At 56.1% G+C, this 15,692-nt stretch overlaps 1 protein-coding gene across 6 annotated transcripts in view; it reads left to right on the forward strand.

The window, feature by feature from the left end:
- Positions 1 to 15,692, forward strand: part of ABLIM2 (actin binding LIM protein family member 2) — a 166,973-nt gene that overhangs the window by 138,692 nt on the left and 12,589 nt on the right. For 2 of the 6 annotated variants that reach the window (XM_037829326.1, XM_037829324.1), the window contains 3 exons: positions 2,791 to 2,843; positions 3,692 to 3,824; positions 15,550 to 15,557. In XM_037829326.1, the coding sequence (XP_037685254.1) occupies positions 2,791 to 2,843; positions 3,692 to 3,824; positions 15,550 to 15,557 (194 nt within the window). Of the gene's footprint in view, positions 1 to 2,790; positions 2,844 to 3,688; positions 3,825 to 7,727; positions 7,790 to 14,263; positions 14,319 to 15,549; positions 15,558 to 15,692 lie in introns of all 6 variants that reach the window. The other 4 variants (XM_037829323.1, XM_037829321.1, XM_037829322.1 and 1 more) reach the window with 4 other exon arrangements.

Consider the following 15,692-nt stretch of genomic DNA (forward strand, 5'->3'; position numbering starts at 1 on the left):
GGTGGATAAGTAGATGGATCGTAGAAATATAAATGGATGGATGGATGGATGATGGATGGATAGATGGATGATGGATGGATGGATGGTGGATGGATGGATGGATGATGGATGGATAGATGGATGATGGATGGATGGATGGTGGATGGGTGGATGGATGGTGGATGTATGGATGAGTAGATGGTGGATAGATGGATATCTGGATGAAGGATGGATGGAAGGGTGGATGGATGGATAAGGGATGATGGATGGAAGGATGGAGGGACAGTAAGTGGTTAAAGGAATGGGTGGATGGATGGATATTTAAAAAGGTGGATGACTAAGTGGATGGCAATGGATAAATTGGTAGTTAATGGCGTGCATCCGGAGACGTTCAGATATGAATGAACTGAAAGATGGGGTGTAGATAGATGAATGGATGGATGATAGGTGGATGGGTGGTTGGGTGGGTGATGCATGATGGATCCAGAGAAACCCCTCATTTTTTAGGATTCCTCCAACAAAAACTCCCCAAGGGGTACAGTGAGTAGGAAGTTAGTCTTTTCCAAGAGGGTTCCTCATGGCAAGTACATTTCCAGGACTCAGATGGAGCTGCCTTTGTGTGAGATGAAAGGCACACTCAGTTCTTTCTGGGTTGTCCTGAATCACTGTCTTTTCCTGGTATCCCAAACAGCGTGCTAGATTAGCCTCTTAGTTAGCCTCCTGTTTGCTCCCAACTTGGGAGACCCGTCCGTGGAGCTCTCGTTATGCTCCGGCATCCACACACGTTTTCTATCATCCTCCAGCTGGGAGGGACGGGTATCGTTTGCCCATTTTACAGACCAGGAAACCGAGGCTCATACCTGTGGGGAAGCTCAGCAAGAATATGATGTGCCAGTTCCCTGTATTTTCCCTTCCCTGCTCCCAGTTCTCAGGAGAGTCAGTTGTGTGTTTCGCAGGCTGGCCAACTTCTGTTCTGAAAGGCCCTTGCTGTTGAGTCTGGTTAAACTGGGCTCGCTGGTAGAGCTGGTGGCCTGTACCAAGGAAACCGGGTAAACCCTGGTAGAGCATCCTTGTTGTCAGGCTGGGTGGAGGGCGGTTTTGAGCCCTGACGTAGCACTACAGCCAAAATGCGTCCGACCCAACCTCCTGTCCCTCAGCCCGAACCCCAGGACCCTTTGGTTGGAGCCACGTGATTACTTTTGCACTTGCTAATTATCTTGAGTGTGGTGATCCATCCTGTTGGCTCCAAGGGCTTTTTAGGGATGCGGCTCATTCATTTTTACCAGCAGACTCAGCTCTGGGAACTCTCCTCGGGGCGGTGTCCTTACATCTCCAGGTAGCCACTGACCCCGCTTGTCCCTGGCTTTCTGGGGGGCCAAGAGTCATGGCCGATGCCTGGCCAGATGCTCAAGTGTTCCGCTGCCCAGCCACGGCCGGTTTCCAGGGCAACAGCAGAGCCCAGGCCAATGGGGAGCAGCACCTCTGAGCTCCCTGCCCCTCCCCAAGCTCCATCACCGCCTCCCCACGTGGCCTTGGCATTAATCGGCCTCTGCGAGTGGCGAGGGCAGGGTTGATTATTTTTCTTCTAATTTTCACGATAAAAACCACTGTCTCTCCTGGAAGGAGGGGAAGCAGGTAGCCATTGAGCGTAACAGCGACATGTCAGTGTCTCCAGAACTGAACTGCTCCGTCTTCCATTTTGGCCTTATCTTGTCAAGGTCCTGTAGCCCAGTCCCAAATTTCCAAGCTCTCTGGCCTGGTCTCGGTCTTGTCCTTGGTGGTGCAGGAGGCAGGGTGCTTGCAGGGACCAAGGGGCCCGAGCCCCCCGCTGGCTGCAGGTAAGAAACCCACCCCGGGCGTGCCCACCCTTTCCCAGGCCCCGGGCCGCGTGGTGGCCGGGCTTTCAGACCTCCCACGCATCGGGTGGGTGTCCGTGGATGGGGCTGTGCGTGCTGAGTTGGATGCTGAGAAAGGTCAGCCGTGCCCTTGAGTGACCTCATCATTCCTGGCTGGAAATAATGTCCATCAGCCACATGACAAGCCCCTGGAAAGGACATCTAGAAGACAGGTACCCGGCACTCAGCTCGCAGAGTAGTCGCAGTAAATGAACCTTTGCAAAATGAGCTGTCACTGGCCGTATTTCATCAGGTTGTGTTTTTTAAGATCTTGACTGTTCTCTGTAGACTTTTTCATGATTCAGTCGCCATTCCGTGTTTTGTGAGCAGCAGACAGAGAGGTGTGGCACAAAGAGGAAGGACTTTGGAGACAGACGGACATCCTTCCTGGGCTCACATGCCAGTCTGTGCCGCCCTTGGGCAGGGCGTGCCACCTCTCTGAGCCTCGGTTTCCTGATCTGTGACTTGGTGTGAAGCCCCCCAGCCTGTGGGGTTGGCATGGGCAGGAATGCCCAGAAAGCCCCCGGCTCGTCTGACCTGGTAGGGACTCCATGGCCGAGAGCTCCTGCAACTTTAAAGTTAAACCTGCAAGGTGGAGCGTGTGCCTCACAAGGCCAGCTGACTGCATCTACAAATGCCCCCTGATTCCTTCATCCCAGGGTCAGGCTAGAACTTGAATAAGTGACTTCACACTTCTGATTTTGATTTTAAGGAACATTAAACGCCCAAGGGCAGACATGGCTCCCCGGTCAGGATTCCAGGGGTGCGGGGGCCTCTCCTAGCTGCTCTTTCTCCCCTGAATGCTGACCTCTTTGAGTATTTTCCATTTTCTTGCCTAACTGTAAAGCAGGAAACTGTGATGTGCAAACAAAAAATAAATAGTTTGCTCCCTTACAAGCTGACTTTTCCCTTCTAGCAGCGAGGCGGTCAGATGGAGACAACGGCAGTTTCGAGCAGGATAACCGGAAGGTAATGGCGAGGGGCAGGCTTCTGTGGGGAGCAGCTACGGCTCAGAAGGGAGCTGAGATTTGCAGGTGCTTCCCCGGCGAGGGATTTCCCCTTGGGCCCTCCATTCCTCAGGGGCCTCTGAGGCTGGTACAACAAGGACCGGGTTTAGCAGACGTTTAACCAGCTTGTCTGGGGGCTCGTCTGCTACCAAAGTGATAGCTATATCACTGCTCCACTGCCTCTGAAATGAACATATAATAAAGCAGAGCATGGACTTAAGGCATTCGGGCTGAATGTTCTAGAGCAGGCCTTGGCAAATGTTTCTGTAAAAGGCCAGAGAATAACTATCTTAGGCCTTGGGGGCCGTACCCTCTGCTGCAGCGCCTCACCTCTGGGAAAGCAGCACGGCCCATGGGGAACGCATGGGCCCTGGGTGTAGCTCTGTACCAGGACAGCTTTCTCTGCAAAGGCTGCTGCAGGCAGGATGTGGCCTGGGGGCCACCGTTGGCCCAGCCTGCCCTCTAGCAGGACCCTCTGCCTTGTCTTTGAGGGAGGCAGGCCTGCTGGTGTGCAGAGAGCCCCTGGCGGATGTGAGCAGCCTCGACTCCCCAGCCCTCGAAGTGTGAAGATACTTGGGTGCCTCCGCCTCCCTCCCTGTACCTCAGTCCCCTCACTGTAAAATGGGGCAGCGTCATTTCCCCCAAACGTTCCATGTCACCTTAAGCATCTGAATAGGCCTTGCCAAGTGGCGGATATTTTTATTGAAAGCTGGATTTTTCACCCATCGGATCTCCTCGTGGTTGGAGGTAAGGGCTGTTTGCACCTGCAGGTGGCTCCCCACTGACATGATTCTTTTTTATTCTCAGCAGAAGGCCAGCTGGCTGACTCTCAAGGGGGACACTGAGAGCAGGACCAACTCCCCGGACAGCCAGTCCTTGTCCTACAGCAGTGGACCCGATAGAGACCCTCTCCAAAGAATGCAAGGGGACAACTTTTACTCACGTGAGTGGTTCTTCTGAGCACGGAGTTGTCACGTGGGGCCAAGAGCCTCATAGTAAACAAGCCCCACAGCTCCGAGCTGGTGGCCTCAAATCTGAGCCTTGCTCCTTAAAGCAGTGTAAAAGCAAACCAACAAATAGGAGTGCAAACCCTTTTGCTATTTGTTGATTCCCCTTGGGCAGAAGTTAATCAGTCCTGTGTGCTAAAAGCTGGTCCCACCATCCCGTCTCCTTATCACCCTCCCAGCACTGGCAGGGAAGCAGAGAGGCAAATCTGGCTGCTGGGTGATTGGGGAAAGGGTGTCCTGGGCCTGCCAGGCTGGACGTTCGGGAGCCGTCTCCCTGTGGCAGGGGTGTGAGCATGGTCCGGGAGGGCCAGGCCAGACTCGGAGTCAGGGCTGAGTTCCAGACCCATCTCCCGCAGCCCGGCCTGAGCAAGGAAGGTACCAGAGAGTTTTGGACTCAGATTTTACAGAAAGACCAAGAGAATGCTGCTTGACTCTCAGGGGTGTTGTGCAGACTGAATCGGGATTGCTTTAAAATGTAGAGCATAAATCCAGATGCTCTGGTTTGTTTCGAGGTGCTGTAGATTATGGGTGATGACAGCAGCAGGCTGCAGTGCTGCTCACTCGGGATCACCCGGAAGTGGACTTGGGGTTCTCCACTGTGGGGGAGGCTGGGGCTGAGCTGGGAAGCAGAGGTCGGGGGCGGGGGGGGGGTCTCTAGGAAGCAGAGGATCTTAGCTTTGCAGCGAGACAGACCTGAGTTCAAATGCAGCCTTGGGACCCCCGAGCCTCGGTCTCCCCATCAGTGGGGCGGCACCGTCCGCCTCTCCAGGTGGCTAAGGGACAGGAAGGGGGCGACACGCAGCCGCCAGAGCCGGCCCAGCCCACGGTCGACGCTCACTGCGCAGTAACGGGTTCCCACCCTCATCCATCCTCATGACCACCAGCCGTCAACTGGCAAATCCAAGTCCAAAGGGCCCCGATGTGGCAAAACGTCTCGTCAGAACCTAAGTGTGAAAATGATCGTTTGTTTAAAAATCACATGAAACAAAGAAAGGTGTGTTCTTGTGTGTGGTCTTTGTAGCAGGTCTCTCTGCATTCCGGATGCCTCCATCCTGCCCGGATCAGGGGGTCGGGGGCAAGTCTCTAAACCCCGGGATCTCAGAACTGGCGCCTTCCCCTCCGGAACGGGGTCTGGGGGAGCTGAGACAGACTCCCCTCCTGGCCCGCAGGCAGGGTGAGGGGTGGCAGAGCCGGGCCAGGGAGCCTCACTGGGTGAGCCCCTCATGCCAGGCCTGGGCCCCATGGGGGCTGCCAGCCTGGCCTTCCAGACGCCCTGGCGGCCACAGCAAGCCCCTCTCCTCAGGCCCCTCTCTCTGCCCCTGGGCACCCACGGCCACCAGGCAGGGCAGAATTTGCATCTGGGCCAGGACCATTGGCTGGACATGGGGCCTGGCTGCTGGGTGCCCTCATTTTACGAATGGCAGGTGTGCTTGGCAGGGGGTCAGCGCTTGCTGCCCCAGCTCTAGAGTGTCCCGGAAGCACCCCCCTGCTTGGCTTTGCACCCTGGCAGCAACCCCGGGGACCGAGAGCTTCCTGGATACGAGTGTTCACGCATCTCGAGGTGGCATCTTCCAGCTTTGGGTCCTTCCCCGCTGCTGGGTGGTGGGTGGGCTTTCATTTGCAAGGCTGGTGTGATGCCTGTGACCTCGCCTCGGCCTCTCCTTGGGGAGCCCAGCTGCAGCCCCCACCCCCACCCCACCCCGGGGATCCCCACGAATGGCCTGCCCATGGCCCGGGTGAGGGGTGGGGGAGCACTGTGTGGGGAGCTGCCCGAGCTGCCCGGGGGGGCCTGCTTCTGCCGCTGACGTGCCACATGGCCCGCTCCTCCGTGCGCAGCTCCCTCTCCTGCAGGTGCCGGGAATGAGGGCACCCCTGGGCTTGTCCTCAGGGCTCCACGAGCCTGGCAGTGCCAGGTATTTTTATTGGCCAGTCACACGCCCGTGAGGACTTGTTTGTTCACACCGCCCCTTGCCGTTGCATTTCCACCATGAGCTTCACCTGCGAGCGCAGACAGGCTTGCGAGCGTTTTCTGCCCAGGGTGACCCTGGCTGCCAAGAGGCCGTGCCCCTGCTGGCCATGACTTCCCCGAGGAGGGTCCCCCATGTCCCAGCACTGTGTGTGTCTGTGTGCTCCCCAGAACAGGTGCTCGCTTACGATGATGGCGATTATGATTCTGTGGTCCCCTTGCTTCCTGCTGGTGCTCCAACATTGTGGTCCCCGAGCGGGAGTCCCCTGCGCCCCACCTGCAGCAGGCAGTGCTGCCTTGTGCCCAGCATGCGTGGGAGTCGCAGGGGGACCCAGGCCGCAGGTCACACCTGGGCCAGGAGTGTCTTGCTAGATGCGGCCCCGTGAGAAGTTCTGCTGGGGGGCAGTACTCACACGCCAAGGGTGAGCCACCCTCTGTCCTTGGGGTTCCTCTGAACCTCTCCTAGAACCCCCCAAATGTGGCTCCATTGTCACCGTTCCATGTGCTCGCAACTTGCAATGAGCAAACCGGTCGCGTAAAACAAGGCACCCCCTGTGTCGCCTGCATCCCCAGCCATCCATCTGCAGGGGCACGAGGAAGGCAGGGTTGTGATACTCAGCACACACAGTGGGAGCTCAATAAATGCTTGTTGAATTGAGATGCGTTAAATTCAACGGGTACTTATCGAGCGCCCACTGTGTGCCAGACGCTGTGCTGGGCGCCGAGGGGAGACGGAAGCCGGGAGCCATCCCTGAGCTGGAGGATGTGCAGGAGCTGGGAGGGGCGGGGCCTGAGGGGAGCACACACCCTGCCACCATCTGCCACCCGGACCCCCTCCATGGGCCCCCAGAGGGCCCGTCACAGTCTCATCCCACCCATGACACCATCTGCACATCCCACCGCAGACCAGCCCATCCTCTGGGCATCCACCCATCCTCCACCAAACACTCACCATGCGGCTGCTCTGTGCTGGTCACGGCGCTGGGGTGCAGAGGGGTGGCAGGGAATGTGGCCTGGACCCCGTGCCCCGGCGGAAGCCGGGCGCCCGAACAGCAGAGACCAGCCAGTCTGCCACCCCTCCTCCAGGGCCGAGGTTCTCAGCCTGACAGAGCTGGCCCCCCAGAAGGACTTCGTGCTGAGGTACATTGCGTAATGGACCACTTGCTTTTATGACTCTTGGGGTGTTATCTGGACTGTGTGTGTGGTGGGTTATATGACTGATGAATGTGATTTCTGCTCAGGGAGGCTCAAACTCCTGGGCTGGCCTGGGGCCAGGTCGGGGTGCCAGCAGTGGCGGGGGACAGGTGGGCAGAGGCCAGTCCCACCAGCAGCTCCAGCAAGTGTCACTCCACAGGGGAATTTGGGGCCCTGCATCTCCAGGTCGTCCTCCTGTTTTTTTTTCTCAAGAGGAGCTAGAAAATGAGAATTTCCATGTGACATCCCAGTATGACAAAAGAGATTAGGATTAAAAAAAAAAAAGTCTGCAGACCACACTGGGCTCTTGGTCGGCACAGCCCGACCCCAGTGTGGGGTCCCAAGATGGGGCCTGGCCCTGACTGTGCCCCCAGCTGTGTGACTCCATCAGGTGACCCTTCTCTGGGCCTTCAGCTCCTCCACGGCCTGGGCCTGGGTGGCCCAAGTGCAGGTGCCAGCCGGGCTGGACTCGGGCTCCGCGGTGCTCCTGCTGTGCTGGGCAGGCTGGGGCCATCACCCCTTCAGGAAGCGGGGGAACAGGACGGGCCCTCCCGGGTGCCACCTGCCCTCCCCCAGCCCCCCACCCACCTGAGCAGAAGCCCCCTGGGTCCCAAGCCAGCCCCTCCTCGGTCTGCCCCGAGTCCCTGCGCGTGACCAAGCTGTGCTGTGTCTGTTTCAGGGTTCCCCTATTCCAAATCCGACCCTCTCCCAGGACCCGGGAAGGATGGCTCGGACCACCGGGTAGGTACCCGACCCCTCCCCAGCACGCTGGGCACTAACCATCGAGTGCCTTGTGCCTGAGCTTTTTGACCACATGGGCTGCAAGCAAAGGGCCCACGGGGACCCCCACCTGCCTGCCCCCTCTGCCCAGAGCTCCGCCGGGGGCTGCCACCACCACCGCTGCTCCCACGCCAGGGACAGACCAGGACTTGGGCCACCCCGCTCCTCCCTCCTCTCCTTGCCCCCAGCCCTGGAGGGACCACAGTGGGGGCGCACCCAGCACCCTAATCCTTCTCAGGGGCCCTCCTCCCTCAGACCCTTCTGGGGTGCAGCGTCTGATCAGGCCCCTGGGGGGGTGCGTTTAATGAGACCCTGAGCAGAATATCCGCTGCCTTTCTGGAATGGAATTATTAAATTATCATCATTGTTATCCCTCTAATAGTCTCACCACCCATGATTATCATTACCAAGGCCACACAGAGGTTGAGTTAGCAAATAAGAAAATGTTCTTTCTGGCTGGAGCCCCAGTCCTGAGTGTTCTGAATCTCGGGGCCCCTGAATATGACAGTCTGGGGCCTGACGTGCCCCCACGAGGATCATTAGCCCCCCGAGGAGAGCTGCTCCTTGTTGTCCTCCTTCCCACGCTTAACCGAGCCCCCAGGGTGGAGCAGGTGTGATGGCCCCAGAGACCCCGGGCCGCCCCCAGCCCCAGGAGCTGCCCTCACCTGCGTGGCTGGTGCCCCGTCTGAGGAAGTTTGCCCATAGGCTGAGGCCCCTCAGCCCCAGGAGAAGCCACCGCAAAACTGAGCCCCCTTTGCCACACCGGAGCATGCTCGGCAACGCGGGTGGACTCGGGGTGACACCGCTGCCTGGGCGTGTCCCGTCCCACAGCCAAGGCCCAGGGACACAGCCAGGAGTGGGGATGCTGTCACCAGCAGCCACGAGGCGTCCTCTTGGGCCTGCATTTGTTTTCTTGCCTTCCTCAGCCTCTGTCCTACCCGCTGCTGTGCCTTCATTCCAGGCCCTGCCCCTGGCGTCTCTCGGGGCCCAGGGGCCTCTGCATGGGCTTGTTCTACTGAATCCCGTGACCCCACCCCCACTAACTCTTTTTCCCCTTCTGGAATGGCCGAGTCGGGAATGAGCATGCAGCATGCTTCTTTGACTTTCCGTCCAAGGGTTTCTACACCCTTCCCCTCCATGTGGAAAGCAGGGGGCTTGAGAAAGAGGGGCCAACGTCCACAGGGGTCCTCCAATACCGAGAAATGTCCCAAGTCCTGAGGACAGGACAGCCATAAAACTTTCTAGAATGTTCTCTTCTCACCGGAGCAGCTGTTCTCTAGCTCGGGGGCTGGTGAGGGCCATGTTGCCGGACTGGGCCAGGCCAAGTGTTCAACCCCCCAGATCAGATTCTGGGGACTCGTCTCATGTATGGAAGGAAATGGAGGGCGTGGCCTCGTCTGCACTTTCAGTCTCGTGCTGTCGGCATTTGGCATCCTCCGAGGAGAGCCTTCCCCAGGCTCAGGTGCCGGAACGGCACAGGTTCTGTAGAGAAGCCGCGGTCCAGTCGTGCCAGTGCCTCGAGGGGTTGACAGACGTGCTGTCAGGCCTCTTCTAGGATGACTGAGAGCAGGGCCTAAGCTTTTACAAATCAAGAGCGAAAACCCCTGTGAGTGTGTTCCTCCTGCTAGCCTGAAGAGTGGAAAGAAGAGTGTTTGAGAAACCTATGTCCTGCGTAGGGGAGACGGACAAGCACAAGTTTATTATCTCATGCAGATCTTTAGCTTTTCACGCTGCTTGCATGGGAGATGGGTGAATATTATTGCTGCCTTTCCTTCGGGATTCATTTTTGCCTTGCTAACTTCTATCTTTTTCACTCTTTCTGAGATTCTTACGTACAGTTGATTCTACAGTTTGTGGTGGTTTTGCTGGATAAAATTGCAGTGAGCGCTGACTTAAGGAAGGGTAAATGAAGGATAGGTTCCTGGGAGCCTCTGGTCACAGCATTTTGACAGCTGATCAATACATAACTTTATTTTACGTGTGTTCCTGTTTAAATGCACCTTATATCTTTTGCATCCTCCTTAAATTTGCATCCGGTGATTCCCTGGGAAGAGCCGTTCCAGCAGCCTTTTGGAGAATGCCCCCACTTAACCCCATCTTGGGGCGGTGTCATTGCCTCAGAACGTTTCAGAGCAACATTCAGCCAAAGCCTCTGAACTCAAATTTAAGTAAGTTTGATCCAAAATTGCACTGAGGGGCAGGTCACTGGAGCTCATTAGATCAGGTGTGGCTTCATGCACTCTGCTCCTGTCTGAGACTGACCACCACAGCGCCCTTGGGTCTTGCTTTTAGGGCTACAACTCTTAGCGAGTAGGTGAATTTGCAAATATGGAATCATGAATAAGGAGGAGGGGCTGGAAGACCGGTTCTGGGTCTTTCAAATGCCCGGCCTTTTGCAGTGTGGCCAGCCCAGCCCTGAACCTTCACTCTGGAGGCTCCAACCGGGTGTCGCTGGCCTGCATGCCGTAAGTTTTTTATTAGTTGTCCTTTGTCTTGCTTTTATGTCCAGAGAGGATCCTAAGCGGCCTAAAGTGGACACACAGATGCAGCGAGACCAAAACCCCATTAAGGCCAAATCACAAAGGAGAGGAGGGAAGTATAGGAGAAAATTATATCAAAACAAACAAAAGAACATTGGATAGGCTACACGGTATCAAAACTTCGCTCCGAGCTTCCTAATAATCAAGGCAGAGAGCCAGACATGACCAGGTGTGAGGCTTTCATTATCCGGTAGGAGGACAGAAGTCTGTGCAGCAGGGAGGCAAAGGTTTTCCTGGTTCTTGCCCAGGAAGGAATTTGCTGTAAGATCCCAGTGGGCCAAAACAACACACCTCAAAGCTCAGTGCACTGTCCTGCAAGCACGTACTCCCCAGTGCCCAGCGTGCGGCGTGGTGGTGCTCACAGCTATCTGTGGACTCGAGGGGCTGGCAGCCACCTGCTGCGGTTGCCCTGTGGGTGATTCTGAGCTGTGCCACCCGGCCTGCTAAGAGGATGACTACCAGCCAACAAACAGATCCTCGTGGTCCCCCTGAAGAGGTGCCATTTGGAAAAAAACCCAATGCTAAACGTGAACAGACTGAATGTCAGGTTGGGTTAGGAAAAATAACGTGTGATAACAAGATACACACTTCAAAAATTACATTTTAAAATTCTCTTGTTAGAAGACAGAGACTGTCAGATTGGATTAGGGAAATAAAAACAGCATGTATGATTACAAGATGCATATTTTAAAAATTATTTTTAAAGGATTAGAGATAAAAGGATGGGGAAAAGATGCTAAAAATTACAAATGAAAAGAATGCTGGTGTGGCAAATATTCGTATCAGCTGAGATGGAATGTAAGATTAAAAGGAATTAACAGGCCAAAGAGGGGCACTGGTTAATGGTAAAGGCAAAATTTATAAAGCAGTTATAGCATTCATGAACTTAGGTGCGCCAAACCACATGGCAATGCCAAAGACTTTGATAAAATACAATGTGGGAGGCAATTTAGATTTGCCTTTTTTGAGACCAGACTGCTGGATCTAGTGAACAAAAAATAAAAAATAAAATGTATGGAGATCAATTGAGTAGTGCCAGCAGCAAACTTAATTTACTAGGTATATGAATAGAAAATGTATATGTTTTGATCAAGTTTTCACATGTCTATAAAACATTTGCAAAAATCTTCATGTACTTGACTACAAAGAAAACCTTAACAAATTAAAGAAGCCCGATATTTCCAAACTGTAATGTTGGAAAGAACACGTGCATTAGAATCTTGAACTCAAATCCCCACTCTGCCACCGACTAGATGTATGGCTTGGACAACTTAATGTTTCTGAGCCTTTATTTCCCAGTCTTTAAAAAAAGATCTTTATCTCATAGGATTATTGTGGGGGCAAATAATGTAATGGTTGTGAAATCTTTCTATAAGTTCTATTGAGTATTAGAATAATGAGTTATTAGTATAAAAGCAAGATCCTATAGTCTTTTACTTCTACTTCAGTGGCTTCTGAGTAAACTGGCACGTTCCAATGTGAGCTTTAGCAAAGAAAGAATGGTGGCCAGTCATAAATGGTCACTTTCTTGTTCCCACTATTGGCAATCCTAGTATAACTTTTGGAAAATAAGACACACGGGTTCAAATTTTTGCAGTTCTGTGTAATAGCTGTGTAAGCTTGGGCAGGTTGCTTAACCTCTCTGAGCCTTGACTATAAAACGATGAGGAAAATGCCCCCTCCAGGGGTCTCAGCGAGGATTAGAAAACGAGTCAAAACAAATGGAGAGGTTGATCGCTTGGTGCTTTTGAAATCTCTGGTTCCTCTGTTGAGAGAATTGGTCCGGCGGCCTTTGTTGTTTTTGAGGGGCACGCTAGCCCTCCTGCCAGTCCGCACTTTAAAGCAGTAACCCAGGGCTGCCCCTGCACCTGAGAGTGCTTGCAGACCCCCACCTAGACGACCAGTAATAGACTCCTCTCCCACATCTGGACAGGTCCTGTGCTGCCCTCCCCCCACCCCAGAAGACGCCCCATCCTTCTTCTTGGAGCCCCCTTCTTGTCTCAGGAGCTGGGACCCCGGGTTGCTGCTAGAAAGTGGGTTTCCCCTGCCAGGGGCCAGGCTGGCTGTGATGGCCTGTGATGCGGGGCTGTGGACGCTAGAGGGCGGCGTTGCTCCCCTGCTGCCGCAGACAGGCCCGGTGGGCCGCGGGAGCTTGTCTGTGCACTGGGGAGATGCTGCAAACAGAAGGGATTTTTTTTAACCCCTAAGGAGAATTATTTTGTGAAGTGGAGGAGGTGCAAGGTCCTGGAAAGTCACCGGGTGGCTGTGATTAGGGCGAGGCGAGTGAGGCGCTGACCACGGAAACTCAGTCATCAAGATGAATAATATTTTAGTGCAATACTTTTAAAAATCCAAGTGGATTCCCAGAAAATTCTATGATGAACAAAATACATACATTCTCAAGAAAGCCAGGCTGCAGCCCTCCACGGGCACGGCTTGCTGCACTTGCACCCGCCTTATCCTGGCCCGCTGGGCTCCAAGCTTCCACCAGCTGTGATGCGAGGAAGGTCTCCCGTCCCCCCGGGCCTCGGTTTCCTGTATTTAAGACGAAGGACGCCGGACTCGATGCTCTCTGCCATCCCCTCCGCTGCCCCACTCTCCTAGTCGCTGACCACCTCCTCCCTTATTGTCTGTCAACATAAACTAGGTTGCTGAAAGCACGTTGCCCTGAAACAAAATCCACTGGTTTTAGAGTCCAATCTCCTCTTTCACTGTGGATCTCTCTCCACTGAAATGTGATCCCTGTACCCAGTTTCGGAAGCGCAGGCCAAGAGCCCAGCCTGTGCTGGGCACGGAACTTGGTGCTGCAGACACGGGCGTGAATAAGGCGCTTTCCCTTCGAGGGGTTCAGTCCCCTGTGGGTGGCACATGCACAGACACCCTCAAGAGGGACCCGAGGGGCACACTGCACCACCAGCCAAGTGCAGGCCCAAGAGGGCTTCCCCAGCCCCCGTGGGTCTCGGAGGGTACGAGGGACAGAGCCCCTCTCCCGAGGCTTGCAGGAGGCAGAGGTGGGTTTTGCTGGTGGGCAGAAAGGACAGAGGAGCCCGGGCATGGAAGGACATGATCAGCAGGTGAGGGCAGCACCTGTGGCAGGTGAGGCTCTCAGGTCCGAGTCCCCTTGGAGTGTCATCTGAGTGCCATCCTCAGGGGTGCAGCTGCTCTTTACAGAGTGTTTGCATCATGCCAGGTGGTTTACAGGTGCTTTTGGGGTGCTGCTGTGAGTGCCCGTGGCTTTCAGAGGAGGAAGTGGGGGCCCCTCTTCTGTCGGACATGGACCCGTAGGCCCAGCCTCACGGTCAGTCGCTGGCGCCCAGGGCTCAGGGAGCAGGAGTCCCTCAAGGTGGGTCACTGGCCCCGAGGAGAGTGGTCAGTGCTTCTTCCCCTCCGGACACCTTCTGGGGTACAGCCTGTCCTGAGCGCTAGGGCAGCAGGAACTCTCTGTCCAGAAATGTCCATAGAACATCGCCACCGAACCACCCCAGTGCCCAGGTCCAGTGCTGCGCCCAGTGCAGCGTGAGCAGAGGAAACGGGGTGATGGCCCCTCAGCTAGAGCACAGGGGCCTGGGCACTGGGTGCCGCCTCCAAAGACAGGTGGACCTGACCCAGCAGGCAGGGTCCATGGGGGCTCCAAAGGCGGCGGGAGCTGTGTGGGCACACCTGCCGAGTGTGAAAGCCAGCCACCATGTGTCCAGGCTTGGCTGGAGGACACTCCCTTCCAGGACCTTCCAGGACCTTCCAGAACCTTCCAGAACCAGGCATTGAAAGCAACTGTGATGCTGACACCTTCCTCTCCCCAGGCTGTGCAGCGCCCGAGGTGGGGGTCACCCCCTGTCCTCAGACTGCCTGCCCCCACTCAGCCTGCCTCTGGCTGCTCTCTCTCTCTCTCTTCCAGAACACCAATGTGGCCCCTTGTGGAGGAGACCTGGATGCCAGCTGGGGCACGCGAGGTACAGGAAGCGGGGACCCCCGTGGGTCTCTGGCTGGGGCAGGGGGGTCACAACACGTCTCCCCAAGTCTCATCCTGGAAACCGCTGCCTCCAGGGCCCGCAGGCAGGGGCTGCAGGCATCTGGAAGGGGAAGGGTCCGTGTGCATTTCCCGCCTCTTCAGGTCGGGGATGGACTTGCCTGTCTCATCCCCTCCCCGAGTCCTGTCCTGGGCCCAGCGGCCCCATCCTGGCCTGACGGCCTCCCGGTGACCAGGCAAGGCAGCTCCGCCCATGCCACACGCCCTGCTGTCAAGTTTCATGACAACAAAAGGATGCAGGGTCACAGGCAAGACCCTTCCTCACTGCGTGGCTGCCGCCGTACCCTGTGACCCCCTGGGCTCCAACTGGAGGCTCCCGGGGAAGGCAGTCACGGGGCAGGGGCCTGGCGGAGGCCACTCTCGGAGCCCTGAGCCCTTGGGCGGCAGCACCAGGAGTCACGGCCGCCTCCCTGTAAGCGGCTGTCTCAGTCCCCAGGCCTCGGAGCTGGCGGGTCTGGGATCCTGCGTGGCATGGGGGAGACTCAGGGACCACCCCCCATGGTGGGACCCCTTGCCAGGGCCCCCCTTCCAGGACTGGCTTGAGGCCCAGCTTCAGGAGACATGCTTTCTCTGCATCCGGCATACACCCAGAGGCCTGTGCTAGTTCATCTTTTAATAAAATGTTTTCGTCCAGAGGAAAAGCTTTTTGAAACACTAAAATGTTGAGCTCAGTGGTTTAGAAAAGAACCAAAGAGTTAAAAGGTAAGACAGGAAGAGGTAGGGTCCAGAGCTTAGTGAGGATGTCAGTCTCCACAGCACCCCAAAAGGGATCCTGGACTGCTTACTCTGCAGGAGGTAAACTGAGGCAGGCAGCTTTCTCAGGGTGGCCGGGCCCACCAGGGAGATGGCGTCCAAGCCGAGGGGCCCAGCGTGGCCGTCCTGGCTTCCAGTCTGGCCCCTGCCCTCCGGACCATGCCTCTCACTCAGGACCCCCGAGCCCCTCCTCCCACAGCCCCAGGAGCCTGAGGGCCAGGCTTCGGGGCAAGCACAGGGCTCTGGGGTGGGGGAGGCCCAGCTGACTGCAGGGCCGGGCCTGGGGTCTCCGAAGGCCCTGGGGGGTGGTTGCTTTCACCTCTGGGCTGAGTCCTTCCAAGACCTCCCTGAGCTATTTTCTCTAAACGGCCACTTGTGCTCTCCTGTTTTCTGTCTTACAGAATACAAGGTAAGAGGGCCGCCCGCTGCCCGCCGTGCCACACCTGTCCAGGTTCAAGGTTCCTTTGTGTTGTGCTTTCCCTATGAACTGTGTGTGTGAGGCGCAGATGCAAGTATGTATTCTCGGTGGCCTTTTGTCGGCTCC

The sequence above is a fragment of the Choloepus didactylus genome, chromosome 3 (assembly GCF_015220235.1).
Source record: "Choloepus didactylus isolate mChoDid1 chromosome 3, mChoDid1.pri, whole genome shotgun sequence".
Taxonomy (NCBI): domain Eukaryota; kingdom Metazoa; phylum Chordata; class Mammalia; order Pilosa; family Megalonychidae; genus Choloepus; species Choloepus didactylus.